This window comes from Bombus affinis, unplaced genomic scaffold (genome assembly GCF_024516045.1).
Source record: "Bombus affinis isolate iyBomAffi1 unplaced genomic scaffold, iyBomAffi1.2 ctg00000842.1, whole genome shotgun sequence".
NCBI lineage: Eukaryota > Metazoa > Arthropoda > Insecta > Hymenoptera > Apidae > Bombus > Bombus affinis.
In genome coordinates, this window is record NW_026109390.1 from 1 (window position 1) to 25,144 (window position 25,144).

The window sequence follows — 25,144 nt, forward strand, 5'->3', positions numbered from 1 at the left end:
TACTTTTTGAACAAGTTAGCATTGCTTCATCTTTATCTTCATTTACAAACAATTGTTTCTCCTTTGTTTCATCTTTGATATTCAAAATTAATTTCCTCATTATGTTCATTTTGTGTAAAATATATATTTGAAGAAGTAGGTAACAGTTTATTCAGATCGCAAGTCAAGGTGGGTGAAATTAAACTACTCTGAACACTTTCTCAATGATTTGTCTCTAAACTTAATGCACAGGGTTTTAAAAGTTCCTTGCTTTAACATTCTCTATCGTGTCAGAAGCTTCAACTTCAAGAGTAATAGTTTTCCCTGTTAAGGCCTTAACGAAGACCTGTATGTTGCATGGTCTGGGGAAAAATGGTTATATTAATGTACAATATCGTGCTGCGATAGTACATGCTAAAATAAACATTTTGTAAGGAATAGCTGTATATTTTTTTAATTTATAAAAACATTAATCAGCTCAAATTTTGTTAAACAAAATGATGGCATCACAGCAGAGTATCGGTTATTGGAAAACTCATCTAATATTTTTTACATAAATATGGAAGGATCAGCTGTTATACTTACATTTCTTGAAATAATTTATAGAATAGGGTAGATAGTTGCACACAAGTCACTCTAAATTCTTTTGATAAAACAATATAGAAAAGCTTTCGAAGGATAATTCACAATAGAGTATGTCAAATAATGTATAACATGTGCATTTGGTGCCATTTATTGGTGTACACAATAATTGCGTAGTTCAGTAAAGCCAGTAAAGGATGCACTTAGACTAAATCTCATAATTTTTCACCATTTCCTTAAATTAAGTGCATATACATTATTTGATGTGTACATACAAGTACATACCGCATATCTGTTAAAATTAATTAAATGTTATATAATATGTTTCCTAGGAAAGCCGTTGAAAAATTTGAAAAAGGTTTCAAACGTTTAAGAATACCTATAACCTTCCTTTGTTAAGTACGTGGGAGAAAATATTTATATCGTCTTTCGCAAAATAAATGCGAATCGAATGAACAGCGAGATTATTGAACTGTGGAAATGAAAAAGAATCGAAATAATGAAAACGAAAACAGAGAAAGTTATTACATAGAATTATTATATTATTGCATAGAAAATCATTGAAAAATGTTCAGAGTAATCTATATATATTAATTTATAATAAACCCTTGAATTTTTCGATATACGACTCTTTTAATCGCAAGTTGTTTTCTTGGACCTTATCGTTTTTCAGATGCTGTTTAAAGCTGTTATTACATTGGTTTGGGTTTTCATATTCAATTGATTCATACAGATTAGTTTTGTATCCTGTGTACTTCACACACCTTGTACAGCCATTTACACACAGCGAAAATTCAGATAAAAAGGACGTGACGGATGGGGAAAAACAGAAGAGAATCGCAAAGCAGTTGTTCCAACACTGGATGTAGGAACTAGCGATCATATCAACATGACATTTATCTCAACAAAAGCCAGTGTAGATTTCGAGTTCAGGATGTTTGGTGCCTAAGACACATCGAATGCAAAATGCTAGATAAAAATAAAGAAAAATTAGAAAAACAATCGAAATGAGAGTAAACGGATACAGTAGATACGCCGCTACATTGTACACGAATATAAACAGCTGCTAGGAAAATTCAGTTATGAGAATGATGACTCACTTTAGCAATTTCAGGATGGTTAGTAAGAAAACATAGACGTCGACAATTTTAAAGGTTCTACTTCGTCGATACGTTTTTTTGCATTTGACAGACGAGAACGTCTCCCTCGTTATTTTTCAAGATATTACTGCTTTTCAAGCTAAATGTATTGCGTTTTGCCCGAATATCTTTATTCTTCGTTTTTACTATCTTCTACTGCATTCGCAACTAACACTTTTAAAGCCAAACGATGGTATATTGTTGCAAGGAACATTTGCGAAAAGGGCCAACGACGATATATGATTGCGATGCATATATACATATATATATATATACATACGCATATGTGTATACGTGTGTGAGCGCGTGTGTATGTAAATGTGTGTTTATATATATATATATGATATGGTATAATTTGTATACTACAATATAACATATTGCATATATATATATATATATATATATATAATGAAAATATATATAATAAATGAAATGAAACTGTATTACATATATATTTATATATATATAAAACAGCTTCATTTTAATGACGATAAGGGGAATAAAATAAAAAACAATTAGTTAAATGCTGAAAAAGTTAACTTTATTCAGATAAAATAAGGTACATAATTCGAATTAATGTTTAATTAAGTAAAATACACTTAAGATACAAAAAAGGCCAAAAATATAAAGACAAAATGTATTTGATCAATTTAGTATTATGTTTCTATTTATTAATTACTGTAGAAATACTATTAAAAATAAAAAAAATTATCATTTCCTGATATATACAGTTAATTTAACGATACATCACACATTTTAATGACTGTACGTCATTTTTAAAAAATTATATTTATATTTATATAAGAGATATGAATAAGCTAATTTACAAATGTACATAATTATATACATGTGCATGCATTACAAAAAAATTGCACTACTTGTCGCCTTAAGTTCTCCTCGGCAAATTATGCATTTTGTAAGTGCCGGTGAACAGTAGTCGCAGGTTGCTACATGTCCACAAGGTAGGAATACAACTGTTGCTTCTCGTTCCATGCAAACTTTACACAAACGAGCATTTTTCAATGCTCGATTTTTTTCCTTCGCAGCAGCTAAAATTGTGAACAGTATATTTAGATGTAACACATAATAAAATTTATTATATGTATACGGATTTCATACAAATAAACGAATTTATGATCAATCTGTGTTTTTATGTTTATTACTTACCAATTTTCTGGACGAGAGTCATTTCATTAGTATCATTTTCACTATTGGATCTCTCAGGATTCCCATTCGCAATTTGTGTTGGTGCCTGAAATAAATATAATGTACATAAGTATATATCCGAATTGTTAACTATACATATGGTTCAGGGTATATGTTACTGTACTTACTTCTGTAGAAGTTTCATATAACTCCTGGCCTGTTACATTATTAGCATATTTGAAACCCCGTACTGTTAATAAGTAATAACAGCCGGGAGACGAAATTGCATGTTTTTCCCATGGATGTTCTTCTGGTCCCCAATTTTCTATACAAATTCCACAATGGTAACAGACAGTGAGATCCATTATTCCGATGTAGTAGAAGCCAGCATCGGCTAATTCTTCACTTGTCTGCCTTAGATGTGTAGGCCATCCTGCGAATGAGTTTAACCTGGATTCGTAACTGGCATATTCCAATTTTTCTGGTTCCGTAACTCTCCTTAGTCCCAAACGGCTAAATTCATATGTCGACGGGGTTCGTGAATGTCTTAAAAATCTGTGGTCATTAAAATCAAATGACTTGTGATATTTTAAACCATAAGGACAGTATATATTTCCGTTTCTTTGTGTTATCCGTACTCGTGGCGTTGGCGACATCCAGGGTTCGGGGAACATTGGTAGCATTGGCGACGACCAGTGTACGGCGAACATTGATAGCATTGATGACATCGGGGGGGCGGCTATCAATGGTATCATTGACGACGTCGAAAGACTCGGTGACATTAAATGCACCGGCCTTGCTGCCGATGTTGAAGGTACTGCTGCGGCTGAATCGTCCGCCGATATTGAGTTAATCGATGATGTTGAATCACCCGACGAAATCGCATGATCCGACGACATTGTGTAAACCGAAGAAATGTCTTAAAACCTATTTAAAAAAAAAAAAGAAATTATAATATCTACTGATTATAACAAGCCGATATTATCGAAGTAATCTCAGCCCCGTGTGCTTTAGCGCAAAAATTAAAAATTGTCTTTGAAAAATTACAGCGATTTTATTTGATAATTGAAGCGTTCGAAGGATCACGAAACTTTCTGTACAATCTACATAAATGCTTTCGCTACGATATTCTGACTTATAAATGGTAAAACGATTTTAGTTTACTCATTTTCGAGAAATATTATACGCGTACAATTGATGAAACAGGAATATATTACAGGCAAAACTTACCGATATCAGATGTTCACGTCCCGCTTCAACAGCACACCAACTCTTCAAGTGGAATCTTAACAAAGATTTAATATCTTATTCTTGTATATTTTATATTTTTAGATTTACTAAAACTGCTTTATCGCACGAACGAACAAACTCTTCGACTGTCGATCAAATACTGAATCTTGAAACTTCTATTTCTGGAGAAAGAACTACCTGTTTCCTACAGATCTTATCCCTACCACAGTAGCACAAGTTGTCAACCAATCAAATTTCATCGATGCTCCGCCCCTGTACTGTACTGCTCTGTACTGTTCTCAAGTAAACGACGCACGCTAGGTACAGCAAGGTACAGAAATTATACCCCTTATTTACTCACATTTCGAAAATGATGCCGCTTTTGAAGGAATTCTTATTTGTTCGGTTTTTACTTGACAATAATAACACGTTGTTTAAAATATCAGTAGAAGCTGCTACGAAGTCTAGAGAGTCAAAGAGAGCGACAAAAAATTGCAATTTATTATTAACACACATAATGAAAGAGGAAATGATAATAGATGCTTGGTATTAGGTTCTAATCGAGTTTTCGTATTGTTTGGAATTTCCATATCGTTCTTCTTCAGTTTTGACATACTCGTCAACCCCTAATCGCTACGTTGTTTCGGTTCAGGTGACCACCATTCTAAGGAAACACCCTATATACAAGACAATACGATTCTTGCCTGAAGGTGGGTAAAATATTTAGTAAGAAGGTAAAGCATAGTCTAAAGTCTCAGGTTACCGTTACATGTTTAATTTTACTTTATGGCACCCTATAATTTATGGCGTATACCCAGCCTCGGCTTTAATCTTCGCAGATTATAATAAAATTATTTTTAGAAATAAGTACGCAGTTTTTTCAATATATGAAACATCTTGAACAAGGTTTCTGCAGGAAAATTGTACCATTTATAACATTTTATAAATTCATTTTGAGATAAAGTTCTCTCGCGATGCGAATAGTTAGACGCTGTAGCATTATGTTATATTGTGTTATACATATTATACTATGTCATATAAATATACATGTGTGTGTGTGTGTGTGTGTGTGTGTAAATTCCCTAGTGTTCATGTAGGATAGGGATTCTTTTTGTTTTACGGGTAGCACGACAGGCTGTGTTTCACCGACAGACCGATCTTCTTTTGTTTTACGGACGACCATTTTAAGAAGCACGTTTTTCCCGAACGGACTAACAGAGAGTTACATTAGAGACAGACAAAGTTACGGAATAGTTATTTAAGATTTTAAAGACTGATGAAGAAAGATCGGTAGCTCAGGACGTTGAAAATCGATTCTCGTTTTTCAGTTTTTAAACATTGTACTAAAGACTCGTTATTTCCCGTTTATATAATTATTGTTATTTCTTGTTATAGCCGAATATTAATTGTTGTTTATTTTCGTATTTTATTATTTACTTCTTAATAAAAACTCGATTTTCAGACTACAGAATCGATCCCTGAATTCTCCCCAGATTACGATCTTACATATATATACACACACATATATATTTGAATGGACATATGAATCGCAATCATATATCGTCGTTGGCCCTTTTCGCAAATGTTCCTTGCAACAATATACCATCGTTTGGCTTTAAAAGTGTTAGTTGCGAATGCAGTAGAAGATAGTAAAAACGAAGAATAAAGATATTCGGGCAAAACGCAATACATTTAGCTTGAAAAGCAGTAATATCTTGAAAAATAACGAGGGAGACGTTCTCGTCTGTCAAATGCAAAAAAACGTATCGACGAAGTAGAACCTTTAAAATTGTCGACGTCTATGTTTTCTTACTAACCATCCTGAAATTGCTAAAGTGAGTCATCATTCTCATAACTGAATTTTCCTAGCAGCTGTTTATATTCGTGTACAATGTAGCGGCGTATCTACTGTATCCGTTTACTCTCATTTCGATTGTTTTTCTAATTTTTCTTTATTTTTATCTAGCATTTTGCATTCGATGTGTCTTAGGCACCAAACATCCTGAACTCGAAATCTACACTGGCTTTTGTTGAGATAAATGTCATGTTGATATGATCGCTAGTTCCTACATCCAGTGTTGGAACAACTGCTTTGCGATTCTCTTCTGTTTTTCCCCATCCGTCACGTCCTTTTTATCTGAATTTTCGCTGTGTGTAAATGGCTGTACAAGGTGTGTGAAGTACACAGGATACAAAACTAATCTGTATGAATCAATTGAATATGAAAACCCAAACCAATGTAATAACAGCTTTAAACAGCATCTGAAAAACGATAAGGTCCAAGAAAACAACTTGCGATTAAAAGAGTCGTATATCGAAAAATTCAAGGGTTTATTATAAATTAATATATATAGATTACTCTGAACATTTTTCAATGATTTTCTATGCAATAATATAATAATTCTATGTAATAACTTTCTCTGTTTTCGTTTTCATTATTTCGATTCTTTTTCATTTCCACAGTTCAATAATCTCGCTGTTCATTCGATTCGCATTTATTTTGCGAAAGACGATATAAATATTTTCTCCCACGTACTTAACAAAGGAAGGTTATAGGTATTCTTAAACGTTTGAAACCTTTTTCAAATTTTTCAACGGCTTTCCTAGGAAACATATTATATAACATTTAATTAATTTTAACAGATATGCGGTATGTACTTGTATGTACACATCAAATAATGTATATGCACTTAATTTAAGGAAATGGTGAAAAATTATGAGATTTAGTCTAAGTGCATCCTTTACTGGCTTTACTGAACTACGCAATTATTGTGTACACCAATAAATGGCACCAAATGCACATGTTATACATTATTTGACATACTCTATTGTGAATTATCCTTCGAAAGCTTTTCTATATTGTTTTATCAAAAGAATTTAGAGTGACTTGTGTGCAACTATCTACCCTATTCTATAAATTATTTCAAGAAATGTAAGTATAACAGCTGATCCTTCCATATTTATGTAAAAAATATTAGATGAGTTTTCCAATAACCGATACTCTGCTGTGATGCCATCATTTTGTTTAACAAAATTTGAGCTGATTAATGTTTTTATAAATTAAAAAAATATACAGCTATTCCTTACAAAATGTTTATTTTAGCATGTACTATCGCAGCACGATATTGTACATTAATATAACCATTTTTCCCCAGACCATGCAACATACAGGTCTTCGTTAAGGCCTTAACAGGGAAAACTATTACTCTTGAAGTTGAAGCTTCTGACACGATAGAGAATGTTAAAGCAAGGAACTTTTAAAACCCTGTGCATTAAGTTTAGAGACAAATCATTGAGAAAGTGTTCAGAGTAGTTTAATTTCACCCACCTTGACTTGCGATCTGAATAAACTGTTACCTACTTCTTCAAATATATATTTTACACAAAATGAACATAATGAGGAAATTAATTTTGAATATCAAAGATGAAACAAAGGAGAAACAATTGTTTGTAAATGAAGATAAAGATGAAGCAATGCTAACTTGTTCAAAAAGTAGAAAGAATGTAAGCGAACTACCTATGCAGAGGTATATTAGTTATTGCTCTATATTATATACAAAGTAAATATGATATTTTAATTTAACTATATTGTTTGCAAAGATTACAGTCCATTCAGCCACAAGATTTAAATATTCAACACAAAGAAGATGTTGATACTATTCTTAAATATGTGCCTAAATTTAGTCTATTGCGCCAACAAAATGTTCTTCCAAATATGAAGGATGAAAATGTATTTAGGGAGAATACACCATCACCACCACGTTACAGGACACCTCCAAGAGGAATGATTTTAAATTCAGAAGAAGCAAAAGTGTTTATTTTACTAAAACATTACGGATTAGGTCAATACCCAAATTCCTCGTACAAGAAGTAAATATGTTGTTACATGTATAAAATTTTATTATAAATTAATATTGTAAACTTATTTCAGGTTGACATTGATTTATTTATGAGTTTAACTAATGAAGATTTAATTGAAATTGGTATAAAAAATGAAGCTGACAGAAAAGCTATGTTAATTGTGATAAATAGTTCATAAAAAATCAGTGGTACAAAAAGAATTTTTTATCTTTTATTAATTATATCTAATTATGTATTATTATTTTATTTGTTATATACTAAAGCTGCTCTAATGTATGAATGTAAAAATGTAATATGTTATGTTATAGCATATTCGTATTATTTTTTATACTAACTTAGTACACTTAAGAACACATATGATACATTTACATACGAAATGGCTGTAAAATTGTTGTATTCTTGATGTGCGATAATAATTTATTAATAAGTACACTTTTTTGCTTTAGAATTATATGGAATTGAACGCTCTTTTAGCCAATCACTCAATTCACTATTCTCCAATTGATCCAACTGGTTTATTTTTGCCATTGTCATTGGCATTTCATTGTTTGCCAATGAAAATTTGATTTTGCCGATGAATCATGAATTTCAACAAAATCAATTTCGCAAATTGCACAACATAGGTTACTCGTTTCCGGAAATAAAGCGTACAGAACCGATTGTTCTTTTTTTTTATTCATAAGACTACAAGCATCCATTATATATAATTGCTTGCTATTCTTAATTATTTTATGTTCTTATGGATCCAATTTATACTAACAATTTTTCAAAAACGCATTTGGCAATGAATAGCCAACATTTAAAATTTCAAAAGTTATAGTAGTACTTAAAATATGATTTTTATGAAGAAGCTTTATTTTCAATTATCTTAAAATTAAACTTGTATGTGAGACATCTAAACTTTTTATATTTAAAACAGATTTAAAATTTTGTTAAGTAAAAAGACGACTCTCTTTCTATTACCAATATATTATCTTATTTGGCGGTTACTAAGGAGTTTGTATTATATATATTGGTACGTATCGCTGAACCGCTTTGTTCAATAAAGTGCGCGAAAAATTCAAGATAACTACATATTAAGATGTAAGCATAGCTTTTTTTATACAGGCTTGCTTGGAATTCTCCCTTAAAAAACAAAAAATATTTTTTAATAACCTCGCATGGCTTTTAATTTATTGTGATCATTGACGACTAAACTTAAAGTTTTCCAATAGCGTATTTCCTGTATTTTGAATTCTTATTCACTCCTTGCTATAGTACTCGCATCGAATTTTTGACCAATATATAGATGTATTTGGCATTTCAGACATGTGAACGTGATTTCAAATTTCGCTCTTAAATTGCATATCGATATCGTTAAATATTAGGCCAGATTCATATGTAACGCAACGGTTCAGTAATGTTCAATTAGGTTGTATATTCGTAACTTCAAGCCATTTGAAGTAAACGCCGCGTAATTCAAATTTCAACACTATGCATAGCGTAGTATTCGAATAGGTAACGAATGAATTGAATAATTACTATGTACTTATATAAATAGTTATCATCGACACCATGCAGTTCTCCCATAGAATGACAGAGATGGATAGCGCGTTACAGGTGAGTTGAAGACCATGTTGAAGGACAGAGATAGTGCGCCACGACATACGACCATGGTGCCGAGTGTCGAGGTATCGCAGTCTCTCTCAGATTATACAAAAAGTAGGGAGAATACGAATAGTATTCATACACGCATACATATCTATACTAAATACATAAATGTACAATAAGTATAATAGTGTTCTTGACTAACTTTATTTTAGGAAACCAAAAATTATTGACCTTTTCTTGCAATTTTTGTAATTTTCTAATTTTCGACGTGTAGAATACGAAAATAGAGGTTTTAAGACGGGGAATCTACTGGTTCAAAAGTTATGACTATGTAAAACTGAGCATTCTTTGGCTATTTTACGGCCATGTTTGCACGTTACTTTGACGCCATATTGCTTCTATCCATCATTCAGTTGGTCCATACAGATGACCATTGTACTGAAATTTGTGGGAAATTGCACAGTTTATACAAGATCGCAGGTATTTACTAACATAACAGCTAGTCTCTAGATTAGCGAAGAGTAAGAAATGGCTCAAACCTAATTCAATCAAAGTTCAAAATCACATCACAAAATGGCCGCCATCTATGTGTATTCATGTATTCACAGCCAACGATTCCACTTACAGAACGAATTAAAAATATAAATCGATATAGCAAACAAATAAGTTGTACAACACCTTGAAAATACTCAGTTTTACAAACATAAACTTCTAACAGACAAGTTTCTCGCTTTAAAACTTCGACGTTTTATTAATATAAAAATTAGAATTGTCTTTTAATCGGTATTATTTAACGAATTGAAAACAGGATAAGTAAGTATAATAAAAGAAAAAGTAACCTACAATTTTTATGATTTGAACTATATATATATGGATATAGTAATAATAATAATAATAATATATATATATATATATATATATGTATCTTTCTGTATATGTAGGCATTCTGTGTATATATATACTCTGTACTATATATGAACAGTATTATATATATATATATATATGTATGTATACATAAAACAGCTTCATTTTAATGACAATAAGGGGAGTAAAACAAAAAACAATTAGTTAGATGCGGAAAAAGTTAACTTTATTCAGATAAAATAAGGTACATAATTCGAATTAATGTTTAATTAAGTAAAATACACTTAAAATACAAAAAAAGCCAAAAATATATAGACAAAATATATTTGATCAGTTTAGTATTAATTATTATTACTTATTATTACTTTAATATTATTACTTATACTTTAATATATTTATATACTTTAATATTATTACTTATTATTACTTATTATAATATTATTAATATTAATTATTATTACTAATTACTGTAGAAATACTACTAAAAATAAAAAAAATTATCATTTCCTGATATAAACAGTTAATTTAACGATACATGGTATCACACATTTTGATGACTGTACGTCATTTTTACAAAATTATATTTACATTTATATAAGAGATATGAATAAGCTAATTTACAAATGTACATAATTATATACATGTATTATATATACATGCATTACGAAAAAGTTGCATTACATGTTGCCTTGAGTTCTCTACGGCAAATTAGGCATTTAGTAAATGCCGGTGCACAGTAGTAGCAGGTTGCCACATGTCCACAAGGTAGGAATTCAATATTTGCTTCCCGTTCCGTGCAAACTTTACACAGACGAGACTCCTGGATCAAACGATTTTCTTCCTCCAGAGCAGCTAAAATAGTAATCAGTATATTTAAATATAATATATAATAAAATTTATTATATGTATACGGATTTCATACAAATTAACGAATTTATGATCAATCTATGTTTTTATTTTTATTACTTACCAAGTTCCTGAAGGAGAGCCGCTTCGTCAGTATCATTTTCACTATTGGATCTCTCAGGATTGTCATCAATAATTTGTATTGGTGCCTGAAATAAATATAATGTACATAAGTATATATTCGAATTATTAACTATACATATGGTTCAGGGTATATGTTTCTGTACTTACTTCTGTAGAAGTTTCGTATAACTCCTGGCATGTTTCATTGCTAACATGTTCATGACTTTCATATTCCAAATTGTTTTGGTTTTCAATACTATAAGATCCCGAACAGCTAGCTTGATGTGCCGTCGGGTATCCTGGATGGTGTAGAAGTCGATGGTCATTGTGATTAACAGACCCTTGATATTTTATACCATAAGGACTAGATGCATATCGACTTTTTCCATTCCTTATCCGTATTACAGGCGTTGGGCACGCCGAGGAGCCGGGTATCGCTGGTATCTTTGGTAACGGCCTCGAACGTCTCGGTGATATTAAATGCACCGGCCTTGCTGCCGATGTTGAAGGTACTGCTGCGGCTGAATCGTCCGCCGATATTGAGTTAATCGATGATGTTGAATCACCCGACGAAATCGCATGGTCCGACGACATTGTGTAAACCGAAGAAATGTCTTAAAACCTATTTAAAAAAAAAAAAAGAAATTATAATATCTACTGATTATAACAAGCCGATATTATCGAAGTAATCTCAGCCCCGTGTGCTTTAGCGCAAAAATTAAAAATTGTCTTTGAAAAATTACAGCGATTTTATTTGATAATTGAAGCGTTCGAAGGATCACGAAACTTTCTGTACAATCTACATAAATGCTTTCGCTACGATATTCTGACTTATAAATGGTAAAACGATTTTAGTTTACTCATTTTCGAGAAATATTATACGCGTACAATTGATGAAACAGGAATATATTACAGGCAAAACTTACCGATATCAGATGTTCACGTCCCGCTTCAACAGCACACCAACTCTTCAAGTGGAATCTTAACAAAGATTTAATATCTTATTCTTGTATATTTTATATTTTTAGATTTACTAAAACTGCTTTATCGCGCGAACGAACAAACTCTTCGACTGTCGATCAAATACTGAATCTTGAAACTTCTATTTCTGGAGAAAGAACTACCTGTTTCCTACAGATCTTATCCCTACCACAGTAGCACAAGTTGTCAACCAATCAAATTTCATCGATGCTCCGCCCCTGTACTGTACTGCTCTGTACTGTTCTCAAGTAAACGACGCACGCTAGGTACAGCAAGGTACAGAAATTATACCCCTTATTTACTCACATTTCGAAAATGATGCCGCTTTTGAAGGAATTCTTATTTGTTCGCTTCTTACTTGACAATATTAACACGTTGTTTAAAATATCAGTAGAAGCTGCTACGAAGTCTAGAGAGTCAAAGAGAGCGACAAAAAATTGCAATTTATTATTAACACATATAATGAAAGAGGAAATGATAATAGATGCTTGGTATTAGGTTCTAATCGAGTTTTCCTATTGTTTGGAATTTCCATATCGTTCTGCTTCAGATTTGACATGCTCGTCAACCGCTAATCGCTACATTGTTTCGGTTCAGGTGACCACCATTCTAAGGAAACACCCTATATACAAGTCAATACGATTCTTACCTGTAGGTGGGTAAACTATTTAGTAGGAAGGTAAAGCATAGTCTAAAGTCTCAGGTTACCGTTACATGGTTAATTCTACTTTATGGCACCCTATAATTTATGGCGTATACCCAGCCCCGGTTTGAATCACCGCGGATTATAATAAAATTATTTTTAGAAATAAGTACGCAGATTTTTCAATATTTGAAACATCTCACACAGAGTTGGCACTTTTCGCAAATGTTCCTTGCAACAATATGCCATCGTTTGGCATTAAAAATGTTAATTGCGAATGCAGTAGAAGATAGCAAAAACGAAGAATAAAGATATTCGGATAAAACGCTATACACTTAGCTTGAAAAGCAGTAATATCTTGAAAAATAACGAGGGAGACGTTCTCGTCTGTCAAATGCAAAAAAACGTATCGACGAAGTAGAATCTTTAAAATTGACGACGCCTATGTTTTCTTACTAACCATCCTGAAATTGCTAAAGTGAGTCATCATTCTCATAACTGAATTTTCTAGCAGCTGTTTATACTTACACTGCATACACTGCTGCTTACACTGGGTTTTGTTGAGATAAATGTCATGTTGGTATGATCGCTAGTTCCTACATCCAGAGTTGGTACTACTGCTTTGCGATTCTCTTCTGTTTTTCCCCCATCTTTTTTATCTGAATTTTCGCTGTGTGTAAATGGCTGTACAAGGTGTGTGAAGTACACAGGATACAAAACTAATCTGTATGAATCAATTGAATATGAAAACCCAAACCAATGTAATAACAGCTTTAAACAGCATCTGAAAAACGATAACATCCAAGAAAACAACTTGCGATTAAAAGAGTCGTATATCGAAAAATTCAAGGGTTTATTATAAATTAATATAAAAAGATTACTCTGAACATTTTTCAATGATTTTCTATGCAATAATATACTAATTCTATGTAATAACTTTCTCTGTTTTCGTTTTCATTATTTCGATTATTTTTCATTTCCACAGTTCAATAATCTCGCTGTTCATTCGATTCGCATTTATTTTGCGAAAGACGATATAAATATTTTCTCCCACGTACTTAACAAAGGAAGGTTATAGGTATTCTTAAACGTTTGCAACCTTTCCCAAATTGAATTAACTAGCACGATGATGGCCCAAATATCTGAAACGTGCTTTCCGGAGCTAAGTTATAACAGCGCCCCTCTTCCTCCCCCGTGGCAAAGTGGCAATACATCCCTTTTTGCAAACGACCCGCACACGAAAAAACGCTAAGACTAATGTGAGCAAAAGTCAAACTAATCCACCAGCTAGCCAAGTGACCACCTACAACAGGTTCTCAATACTGGAGACAACAGAAGACTCCATGGACACAACCGAAACGGTAAATAGACAACATACCCAAAGAATTCCTCCTCCCCCGCCACAATCTTCATTGACGATGTCATCCACATTCAAACAATGATAAAGTCCATCGAGAAAGATATCAACAAAGAAGACTACAAACTAAAAATTAATAATAATCATGTGAAAATTCTGCCGACCAACCCAGACGCCTATAGAAAACTAACTAAGTTGCTAAAAATCTTGAACGCAAATCTCCACATATACCAGCTCAAGCAAGAAAGACCTTTTCTTGTGGTGCTACGCAATATCCACCATTCAGCCAATCTAGGCGAGCTGAAGTTTGAAATTTTAAAATATGGCCACGAAGTAACTAACATTAACAACATAAGGCATAGAATCACGAAAAACCCGCTATCCTTATTCTTTATTGATATGAAACAAAAATCAAACAATAAAGAAATTTACAACCCCAATCGTCTGACGAACTCAATAGTAAAAATCGAACCACTGTTTGTAAAGAAAGAGATAGTGCAATGCAAAAGGTGCCAAAGATACGGCCACACGCAGAAATACTGCAACCATAATTTCCGGTGTGTTAAATGTGCAGGAAGTCACCCCACTGACCAATGAACTAAATCCTCAGAAACCCCCGCGAAGTGAATCCACTGTCAAGGAGAGTGATCCTGCGAACTACAAACGCTCAGCCTGTTAATTGTGATAAATAGTTCATAAAAAATCAGTGATACAAAAAGAATTTTTTATCTTTTATTAATTATATCTAATTATGTATTATTATTTTATTTGTTATATACTAAAGCTGCTCTAATGTATGAATGTAAAAATGTAATATGTTATGTTATAGCATATTGGTATTATTTTTTATACTAACTTAGTACACTTAAGAACACATATGATACATTTACATACGAAATGGCTGTAAAATTGTTGTATTCTTGATGTGCGATAATAATTTATTAATAAGTACACTTTTTTGCTTTAGAATTATATGGAATTGAACGCTCTTTTAGCCAATCACTCAATTCACTATTCTCCAATTGATCCAACTGGTTTATTTTTGCCATTGTCTCCACAATATTGTTTTGATCCTGTTTAATGAATTATAGAACAATTATATGTAATTTTCACTTAATCATACAGAATTTAGAAACATAAATATGCGTATACTGGTAAAGATGAGCTGCCATCTTTATCAGATTTAGCTTTTGCTAGCTTCTCCTTTATCGTTAAATGTTTTTGTCTTTGATATTTTTCCTGCGGTAGCTATTATTAAATAGAGAAGATCATAAGCGAAGCATGCACAACGAAAGTATAATAAAAGAAAAAGTAAGCTCTGATTTTTATGATTTGAAGTATGTATGTGTATATATATATATAATGAAACTATATAATATATATATATAATAATAATAAATGAAATGAAACTGTATTACATATATATTTATATATATAAAACAGCGTCACTTTAATGACAATAAGGGGAGTAAAACAAAAAACAATTAGTTAGATGCGGAAAAAGTTAACTTTATTCAGATAAAATAAGATACATAATTCGAATTAATGTTTAATTAAGTAAAATACACTTAAAATACAAAAAAGCCAAAAATATAAAGAAAAAATGTATTTGATCAATTTAGTATTATGTTTCTATTTATTAATTACTGTAGAAATAGTACTAGAAATAAAATATTTTATCATTTCATGATATATACACTTAATTTAACGATACATGGTATCACAAATTTTAATGTGTGTACGTCAATTTTTAAAAATTGTAAGGTATATTTATATGAGAGACATGGATAAGCTAATTTATATATGTACACAATTATATATACATATGTGCATGCATTACGTCAAAAAGATACGGCTCGATGCTTTAATTTCTCCTTGGCAAATTATGCATCGTGAGAAAACTTGTGAACAGTAATCGCAGGTTGCTGCATGTCCACAAGGTAGGAATACAACTGTTGCTTCTCGTTCCGTGCAAACTTTACACAAACGAGCATTTTTCAATGCTCGATTTTTTTCCTTCGCAGCAGCTAAAATAGTAAACAGTATATTTAGATATAACATATAATAAAATTTATTATATGTATACGGATTTCATACAAATAAACGAATTTATGATCAATCTATGTTTTTATTTTTATTACTTACCAATTTTCTGAACGAGAGTCATTTCATTAGTATCATTTTCACTATTGGATCTCTTAGGAATCCCATACAAAATTTGTGTTGGTGTCTGAAATAAATATAATGTACATAAGCATATATTCGAATTATTAATTATACATATGGTTCAGGGTATATGTTACTGTACTTACTTCTGTAGAAGTTTCATATAACTCCTGGCCTGTTACATTATTAACATATTTGAAACCCCGTACTGTTAATAAGTAATAACAGCTGGGAGACAAAATTGCATGTTGTTCCCATGGATCTTCTCGTGGTCTCCAATTTCCTATAATAATTCCACAATGGAAACAGATAGTGTGATCTTTAATTTCTGTGTAATAGTAGCCAGCATCGGCTAATTTTTCACTTTTCTATCTTTTGTATGCAGGCCATCTTGCGAATGAGTTTAACCTGGATTCGTAACTGGCATATTCCAAGTTTTCTGGTTTCTTAACTCCTCTTAGTCCCAAACGGCAAAGTTCATATGCCGTAGCGTTTCGTGGAAATTTTAAAAATCGATGGTCATGAAAATCAAATGAATCTTGATATTTCAAACCATAAGGACAAGATATATTTCTTCTTTTTCTCCGTAGAATTCTATCAGGATTTGCTCCAATTGGTACATTATCACAATGTTCATTGCGGATAAATCTGCACTCCGGAGAACACATTATATGAATTTGCATGGGCAAATGACCCTGTGCCCAGTGACTTATCTCCACTTGACACTCGAAGCATCTCACTCTATCTATTTCACCAGTGAAATAGAATCCTGCAGCTGCAAGACTGGTAGGGTGAATGAATGATAGAGGCCAATTTCGAAAACTCCAGAGTCTTGCTGCCTCAAAGCGAAAATCATGATAACTTTCTCCAATCTCACGCCACGAAGATGGAGCCATCGATATTACTGCCGAAAGCAATTCCGTTATTGGCAACGTATAGTTTTCGGGAATCATTAGGTCCATTGGCGAGGACGAGTGGTCGGGAGACATTGGTAGCATTGGCGACGACGAAGGTCTCGGTGATATTAAATGCACCGGCCTTGCTGCCGATGTTGAAGGTACTGCTGCGGCTGAATCGTCCGCCGATATTGAGTTAATCGATGATGTTGAATCACCCGACGAAATCGAATGATCCGACGACATTATGTAAACCGAAGAAATGTCTTAAAACCTATTTAAAAAAAAAAAGAAATTAAAATATCTACTGATTATAACAAGCCGATATTATCGAAGTAATCTCAGCCCCGTGTGCTTTAGCGCAAAAATTAAAAATTGTCTTTGAAAAATTACAGCGATTTTATTTGATAATTGAAGCGTTCGAAGGATCACGAAACTTTCTGTACAATCTACATAAATGCTTTCGCTACGATATTCTGACTTATAAATGGTAAAACAATTTTAGTTTACTCATTTTCGAGAAATATTATACGCGTACAATTGATGAAACAGGAACATATTACAGACAAAACTTACCGATATCAGATGTTCACGTCCCGCTTCAACAGCACACCAACTCTTCAAGTGGAATCTTAACAAAGATTTAATATCTTATTCTTGTATATTTTATATTTTTAGATTTACTAAAACTGCTTTATCGCACGAACGAACAAACTCTTCGACTGTCGATCAAATACTGAATCTTGAAACTTCTATTTCTGGAGAAAGAACTACCTGTTTCCTACAGATCTTATTCCTACCACAGTAGCACAAGTTGTCAACCAATCAAATTTCATCGATGTTCCATCCCTGTACTGTACTGCTCTGTACTGTTCTCAAGTAAACGACGCACGCTAGGTACAGCAAGGTACAGAAATTATACCCCTTATTTACTCACATTTCGAAAATGATGCCGCTTTTAAAATATCAGTAAAAGCTGCTACGAAGTCTAGAGAGTCAAAGAGAGCGACAAAAAATTGCAATTTATTATTAACACACATAATGAAAGAGGAAATGATAATAGATGCTTGGTATTAGGTTCTAATCGAGTTTTCCTATTGTTTGGAATTTCCATATCGTTCTTCTTCGGTTTTGACATACTCGTCAACCCCTAATCGCTACGTTGTTTCGGTTCAGGTGACCACCATTCTAAGGAAACACCCTATATACAAGACAATACGATTCTTGCCTGAAGGTGGGTAAAATATTTAGTAAGAAGGTAAAATATAGTCTAAAGTCTCAGATTACCGTTACATGGTTAATTTTACTTTATGGCACCCTATACTTTATCTTGAACAGGGTTTCTGCAGGAAAATTGAACCATTTGTAACATTTTATAAATTCATTTTGAGATAAAGTTCTCTCGCGATGCGAATAGTAAGACGCTGTAGCATTATGTTATATTGTATTATACATATTGTACCATGTCGTATAAATATACATAGATATTTATACATACATATGTATGTATATGTCGGAGAATCGATAGGATTGGAGGTGTGGGCAGGTAACGAATCTTCGCCAGTAGTAGCCATTGTCGAGGTGTGATCCAGAGTTTATTAACACAAGTAGGGAGGTGTGAGACTTTACAAATAAACTGCGGCGGTTAGGTACTCGCGATGCGGATGACAATGGTCTGAGGTCCGATAACGAATACGCGGTCAACGGGACTCTCTTATCCTTCACTCGTCGGCAACACCCAGGTGGCACTCCCAGTTAGCACGCGAAGTAAGCACTCTATCGAAAATGATGAAATCGTCCTCGAAGCTCTCTCGGTGACGCGGTTTAGGAAAACTCTGAAGAAGCTCTCTAGCGGCACCAGGCCTTTTATATTCGTGGAGACAAGTTTTCATTCGGAGTGAGGGAAATTGCCGTTGTTGTTAGTTGATCAGTCTTTGGAAGTGTCCTTCACGGAAAAGACTGTTTGCCTATTTTCGTTAATCAAGGTTTCGGGTTTATGACGGGTTATTAGGCTGGCTGCAGATGTTTTGCGAATATGTCTCGACGACCGGCAATTGACCTACCCATAAAATAGGGTCTGCTTATGGCGAGCCATGAGACAGAAACCATTAGTGTGCTTACTGTCGAGTGCCGTTACAACTATTTCTTTTTATGGAGGGCTATAGACTTTTCCATGACTTTGTTAGAAAGTGTTCGTCCCTTGACCGCGGCTACGTTCGGTGACTGGTTGTCACCTCGAACCCAAACTCATTCTCATCGATTGCAGGCAATTACAATTGGGCTGAAGGACGGTGATTGTTTAACTACGGCTATGGCGGAATCCAAACTACAATATTAGGGGTTTTTTCCCGGTTTTCGACGGAAGGCTCCGGTGTCTCTCCATCTCCGACACGGCCATTCTGACTATCACACGTCCTCGGGTGTAACTAAAATATTGAATTTCTAACGTTAAATTCGATACAATTAAAGGTTATTTACAATGTGATTAACTATCCAAATAAGCCAAGGGTCCAGGGTAACAACAGAGTTCTGTTCGTAGGTTTGATAATAAGAAATTTGGAAGAAAATTTAATATTCGAGATGATAGTTGCATCCTGCGGGTTCTCAGTCGGATCGTAACGGCATGTTGGACCAGTCTCGATTTCGCACCCCAATGGATCTCGTTTTTCTAGATCGCACGACCACACCAAACTTCGTAACACTATAGCTCATGGTGCGCGTGAACGCACCACTTGCCCCTTTACCGAGCTTCATAACTCTATAACTCATGGTGCGAGTGAACACATCACTTGCCCCTTTACCAAGCTTCATAACTCTATAACTCATGGTGCGAGTGAACACATCACTTGCCCTCTTACCAAGCTTCATAACTCTATAACTCATGGTGCGAGTGAACACATCACTTGCCCCCTTTACCAAGCTTCATAACTCTATAACTCATGGTGCGAGTGGACACATCACTTGCCCCCTTTACCAAGCTTCATAACTCTATAACTCATGGTGCGAGTGAACACATCACTTGCCCCCTTTACCAAGCTTCATAACTCTATAACTCATGGTGCGAGTGAACACATCACTTGCCCCCTTTACCAAGCTTCATAACTCTATAACTCATGGTGCGAGTGAACACATCACTTGCCCATTTACCGAACTTCATAACATACTCCGTAAGGTGCTACGGTCTTTGTGCTAAGGATCTCCCGAGATCGAGGTACTCATATCGTCGTGGTCGCTATTATTGTCATCACTACAGACATCCAACTCAGCAGGAATACGACTATCCGGCATTTTCCTCAATCGGTCGTGGCTGTACTTATACGACCGTTTTCCATCCAACGTTTTTAGGATGTATCTGTCTCCTTCCAGAACCTCTGCTATTACCAATGGGCCTCTAAACTTTGGGTCTAACTTAGTTTGGTTCCTTTCTTCACTTTTTCGTAACACGAAATCGCCAAGGTTGAACCTAACCACTTTAGCTTTAGTTTTGTCAAACCTATCTTTATCGTACATAGCATTCGTTGTCATTTCTCTTATCGCCTGTTGTCTTACGTTGGAGATATCTATTTCCCTTTCCTCGACATTGTCGGGTAGCAGTAAGTCGTACGGTCTTGCTGTCCTACCGATTAGTAGTTCTAATGGACTTGCTTTAGTCACGCGGTTAGTGGTGCAATTCAAGGCCAATTGTATCTCTCCAATCGCGTCTTGCCAAGACCGTCCGGTCGTCTCTACCGTTGTGAACATATTTTTCAACGTGCTCATTACACGCTCTACCTGTCCATTGGCCCTACTAGCACCGGTTGCTATCAAGTGAAGTTTAATGCGTTTACTATGGCAAAAATCCTGAAATAGTTTGCCCGTAAAACACCTACCCTGATCCGCTATTATCCGGCAGGGACTGCCGAACAAAAATATAGCGGACTTGAGCGCTTTAATAGTGTTAAGGGAATCTATTTGACGGGTATGATGCAGGTATACAAATTTAGTAAAGGCATCTATCAAGACAACGACATATTCTTTCGAGTCACTTTTGCCGCTTAACTTGCCCGTTATGTCCATGTGGACCGTATGCCAAGGTATGCTGGTCTTAGGTATAGGATGTAGTTCGGCTTGTATCTTACCTGAACTAGCCTTCGAAACTCTACAAGCATGGCAGTTCTCTACGAACTTGCGAACGTACTTCGCCATTCCTTCGAACCAGTAATACTCGTACAGTTTCTCGAGCGTTTTATCCCAACCTAAGTGCATAATTGACTGATGCACATGGTTAATAACGGACCATCTAAACCCTCTTGGAACGATAGGTAAACTGAGAGTCCTGCCTCTCCTTTGAATTTTACGGTAGAGTGTACCGGACCGTAATTCGTAAGTGTTTGCGATGTCTTCCGCGAGCTCATCATTTTGCAGCTTTTCGACAATTCTGGAAATTTGGGGGTCGCGACGTTGTTCGGCTAGTAGCCAATCTTCCGATATTTCGGCCAAATTGATCTCTTTCTCCGCGATTCTATCAATCTTACTGTGATCCGCATCTACGGGGTTTCGTGAAAAGAAGTCAACGTGGGCCATCCTCTTGCCCTCCCGATACATAATGTCGAAGGTGAACGTCTGTAAGTAAGCCCACCATCTGTGGACCCTGTCATTCAAATGTGCCTTACTACTTGATGCTTTCAACGAGTTGCAATCGGTAACGACAAGAAATTCCCGTCCATGTAGATAGTGGCGGAAATGCTTGACGGCGTTGACGACTGCCAGCGTCTCTAGCTCGTAGGAATGATATCTAGATTCCGTAGGGGTAGTTCTTTTACTATAGTACTCGATCACTCTATTCTTACCTTCGATTTTATGCATCAAGATTGCCCCGTAACCCTCCGAACTAGCGTCCGTGTGTAGCTCAATGGGGTAATTGGGGTCGAATATCATCAGTACCGGCGCGTCTGTCAGGGCGGAAACTATCTGTTGCCTGATTTTCTCGTGCCTATCTGACCACGTTATGTTTTTGCTACCTGAGGTGAGCGCGTACAAGGGTTTCATCGTCTGTGAGAACTTGGGGACGAACTTACGGAAGTAGGAGGCTAATCCAATAAACTGTCTGAGCTGGGTGACCGTCGTTGGCGCAGGTAAGGAACTCAAGGCGTGTATTTTGCCCGGGTTGGGACGAACTTCCCCGTTATGAATCACGTACCCCAAATAAAGTATCGACGTCTTCAGGAAAGAGCACTTAGAAAAGTTAAACGAAAACCCGGCGTTTACAAGGGTACTTAACACGATGTCCAACCTCTCTAAGGCTTGATCTATTGAGTCGGCAATAATTAGGACGTCATCCAAATAGACAACGACGTAGGAATACGCGAGGTCGCCCAGGGCATTGAAAATGGCCCTCTGAAAAACGGACGGTGCATTTTTCAATCCGAACGGCATCGTTACGTACTCGTACTGCCCGTCGGGTGTAACGAACGCCGTGTATTCCGCCGAATTGGGGTGTATAGGAATCTGATGAAACCCACTGGCCATATCCAGGCAAATGAAGTATTTCGCGTTCTGTAATCTGGCGATTTGATCTGCGATAAGGGGTAGAGGATACCGATCCGCGACCGTATTCTTATTTAACGCTCGGAAGTCCACGCACAGTCTATCTGAGCCGTCTTTTTTCTTCACGAGCAACATCGGGCTTGCGAATGGCGAATTACTGGGCCTTATGATATTGGCTTTAACCAGTTCACCGATTTTTTCTCGTACCGTCCTACGCTCTTCTTCGCTAAGTCTGTAGGGGCTTCTTTGGACAGTGACGTTGGGGTCGATTAGCCTTATTTCTAGCTGGCCTGTGTTTACGCGTGTACGCGGAAAACCCGTAATGAATGAGTTTTTAAACTTTTCTAGAATAGAGATCAATCGGGCTTTATCACTACCAACTACCTCCGTGTCTATTCCATTGAGATCGATCTCCTTTTCGACGGTCCTATCACAGACATTGACTATCTTCGTTTTGCAAATATCGAGACTAGTGCGCGTGATATGCACGTCGAAGCCCTGACTTAAAATTTCGCGACCGATCATGATATCGTATTTCAAGTATTTATCAGGGAGAACGTGGAAAGTTATCTCCAACATAAGACCGTTGATACACACAGTGGACAAAATCTGAGACGTACTCTTGACACACGTATTTCCTATCCCTCGCATTACCACTACATCGGTGGTTCTTTTGCCAGAGAATTTCGAGGCAGCGGATTCCTTAATTAATGAGCACTCGGCTCCCGAATCGAAGCAAAATGGGAGCGACTCACCCTGGTGACTTAATTTACCGGTCGGGGCCTCTACCACGCAAGAGTTAACCTGGCGCTCCTCTCTCGTAACAGGGTTTCCTCTACGTAAGGTCGGGCAGTTGGGCGCGATGTGACCCTCCTCGTTACACCGGTAGCAGGACACCTTCGAAGACGTGGCCGCCCGGTTTTCCCCTGGTTTTCGATTGTGTTTCTCGGCCTCCAGTCTTGTCCTCCCGCGGCACTCAAATGCTTTATGTCCGAGTCTACCACAGCGGTAGCACTTGTGTTGGGAGTCAGAAGACTTATGCCGTTTAGCTTCGGGACCCGCGGAGGAGTTGCTTACTGAAGACGCCGGCCTCTTCACCGAATCGGAGAGCGCTGTCATTTCGCCTGTGAGCTGGTCCTCGGTCTTGATATCGTTTGTGAGTGCTATCCGTAGGACGCGCTGGTCCTGTGAACCTACATGAAGGAGCACGGTAGCGTTGACTATCTCGTCCTTGGTACACCTTTCCCATCTCGCCACCAGGAAGGAACGTAAACGGCTACAGTAATCTACCAGGGATTCACCCTCCAGTCGTGCTCCATTCTTCACCTTCCATAGCGTCGTGGTAGCTGTTTCTTTCCCGCCAAAGCGTGTAAGGAAACGGTCTTTAAACTTTGGCCAAGAGGAAATCTGGGTGGCAGGTACTTGCGTAAGCCACTGCGCTGCTGAGCTTTCTAAAGCGGCACTCAAGGCACCAAGTAGCGCACTGCCTTGCAAAGGTTTTTCTTCCATGAGCACGTCAACAGTCGCACACCATGCGGCTGGGTCGGATCCCAAGCTTCCGGGGTTAAAACGTGGTAGCGAAAAGTTTTCAAGTTCCACCCCATCTTTCTTTGTTAGTGTACGAATTACGTCACGCATGAAGTCCATTTGCTCCTTCATCGTTGTTACCAAGTCCTTGTATCCCACTTCTGATGTCGGAGAATCGATAGGATTGGAGGTGTGGGCAGGTAACGAATCTTCGCCAGTAGTAGCCATTGTCGAGGTGTGATCCAGAGTTTATTAACACAAGTAGGGAGGTGTGAGACTTTACAAATAAACTGCGGCGGTTAGGTACTCGCGATGCGGATGACAATGGTCTGAGGTCCGATAACGAATACGCGGTCAACGGGACTCTCTTATCCTTCACTCGTCGGCAACACCCAGGTGGCACTCCCAGTTAGCACGCGAAGTAAGCACTCTATCGAAAATGATGAAATCGTCCTCGAAGCTCTCTCGGTGACGCGGTTTAGGAAAACTCTGAAGAAGCTCTCTAGCGGCACCAGGCCTTTTATATTCGTGGAGACAAGTTTTCATTCGGAGTGAGGGAAATTGCCGTTGTTGTTAGTTGATCAGTCTTTGGAAGTGTCCTTCACGGAAAAGACTGTTTGCCTATTTTCGTTAATCAAGGTTTCGGGTTTATGACGGGTTATTAGGCTGGCTGCAGATGTTTTGCGAA

The 25,144-nt window shown here is 36.0% G+C and overlaps 2 protein-coding genes and 3 long non-coding RNA genes across 7 annotated transcripts; 2 read left to right on the forward strand and 3 right to left on the reverse strand.

Annotated features, from left to right (window-relative positions):
- Positions 1–15: 15 nt before the first annotated feature.
- LOC126928332 (uncharacterized) lies at positions 16–814 on the reverse strand. Its single transcript, XR_007716547.1, has 2 exons — positions 565–814; positions 16–341 (listed from the first exon to the last, which is right to left on the reverse strand). It is a non-coding gene; the product is annotated as an uncharacterized LOC126928332 (long non-coding RNA).
- A 1,594-nt stretch (positions 815–2,408) lies between these two features.
- On the reverse strand, positions 2,409–18,151 carry LOC126928326 (E3 ubiquitin-protein ligase XIAP-like). Its single transcript, XM_050744119.1, has 5 exons — positions 17,980–18,151; positions 16,916–17,677; positions 3,035–3,296; positions 2,868–2,952; positions 2,409–2,749 (listed from the first exon to the last, which is right to left on the reverse strand). Exons 2-5 carry the CDS (start codon positions 17,647–17,649, stop codon positions 2,559–2,561), a joined length of 1,272 nt encoding a protein of 423 aa, XP_050600076.1. The 5' UTR covers positions 17,650–17,677; positions 17,980–18,151; the 3' UTR covers positions 2,409–2,558.
- LOC126928328 (uncharacterized) lies at positions 6,759–8,247 on the forward strand. Of its 3 annotated transcripts, none has more exons than XR_007716541.1 (3): positions 6,759–7,008; positions 7,232–7,611; positions 7,684–8,247. XR_007716541.1 is itself a non-coding variant. In XM_050744122.1 (3 exons), the coding sequence occupies exons 2-3, from the start codon at positions 7,464–7,466 to the stop codon at positions 7,948–7,950; spliced, it is 414 nt and encodes a 137-aa protein (XP_050600079.1). In that variant the 5' UTR covers positions 6,759–7,008; positions 7,232–7,463; the 3' UTR covers positions 7,951–8,247. The 3 variants fall into 3 exon arrangements, 1 of the variants encoding a protein (XP_050600079.1); XR_007716542.1 differs by having other exon boundaries at positions 7,232–7,580; positions 7,677–8,247; XM_050744122.1 differs by having other exon boundaries at positions 7,232–7,603; positions 7,677–8,247.
- On the reverse strand, positions 8,127–15,645 carry LOC126928331 (uncharacterized). Its single transcript, XR_007716546.1, has 2 exons — positions 15,294–15,645; positions 8,127–8,369 (listed from the first exon to the last, which is right to left on the reverse strand). It is a non-coding gene; the product is annotated as an uncharacterized LOC126928331 (long non-coding RNA).
- Positions 12,538–18,632, forward strand: LOC126928330 (uncharacterized). The gene is made up of 2 exons (XR_007716545.1): positions 12,538–12,938; positions 18,580–18,632. It is a non-coding gene; the product is annotated as an uncharacterized LOC126928330 (long non-coding RNA).
- The last annotated feature ends 6,512 nt before the right edge of the window (positions 18,633–25,144 follow it).

Bases quoted from the DNA above. Each gene is read 5' to 3' on its own strand.
- LOC126928326 (XM_050744119.1), bottom strand. From the start codon at position 17,649: ATGTCGTCGGATCATTCGATTTCGTCGGGTGATTCAACATCATCGATT. The intron at 3,297-16,915 runs GTTAAACTCATT...TTACGAATCCAG, and splicing joins TATGCCAGTTACGAATCCAG to GTTAAACTCATTCGCAGGAT. The intron at 2,953-3,034 runs GTAAGTACAGTA...TATTTATTTCAG, and splicing joins TATATGAAACTTCTACAGAA to GCACCAACACAAATTGCGAA.
- LOC126928328 (XM_050744122.1), top strand. From the start codon at position 7,464: ATGAACATAATGAGGAAATTAATTTTGAATATCAAAGATGAAACAAAG. The intron at 7,604-7,676 runs GTATATTAGTTA...TTGTTTGCAAAG, and splicing joins AGCGAACTACCTATGCAGAG to ATTACAGTCCATTCAGCCAC.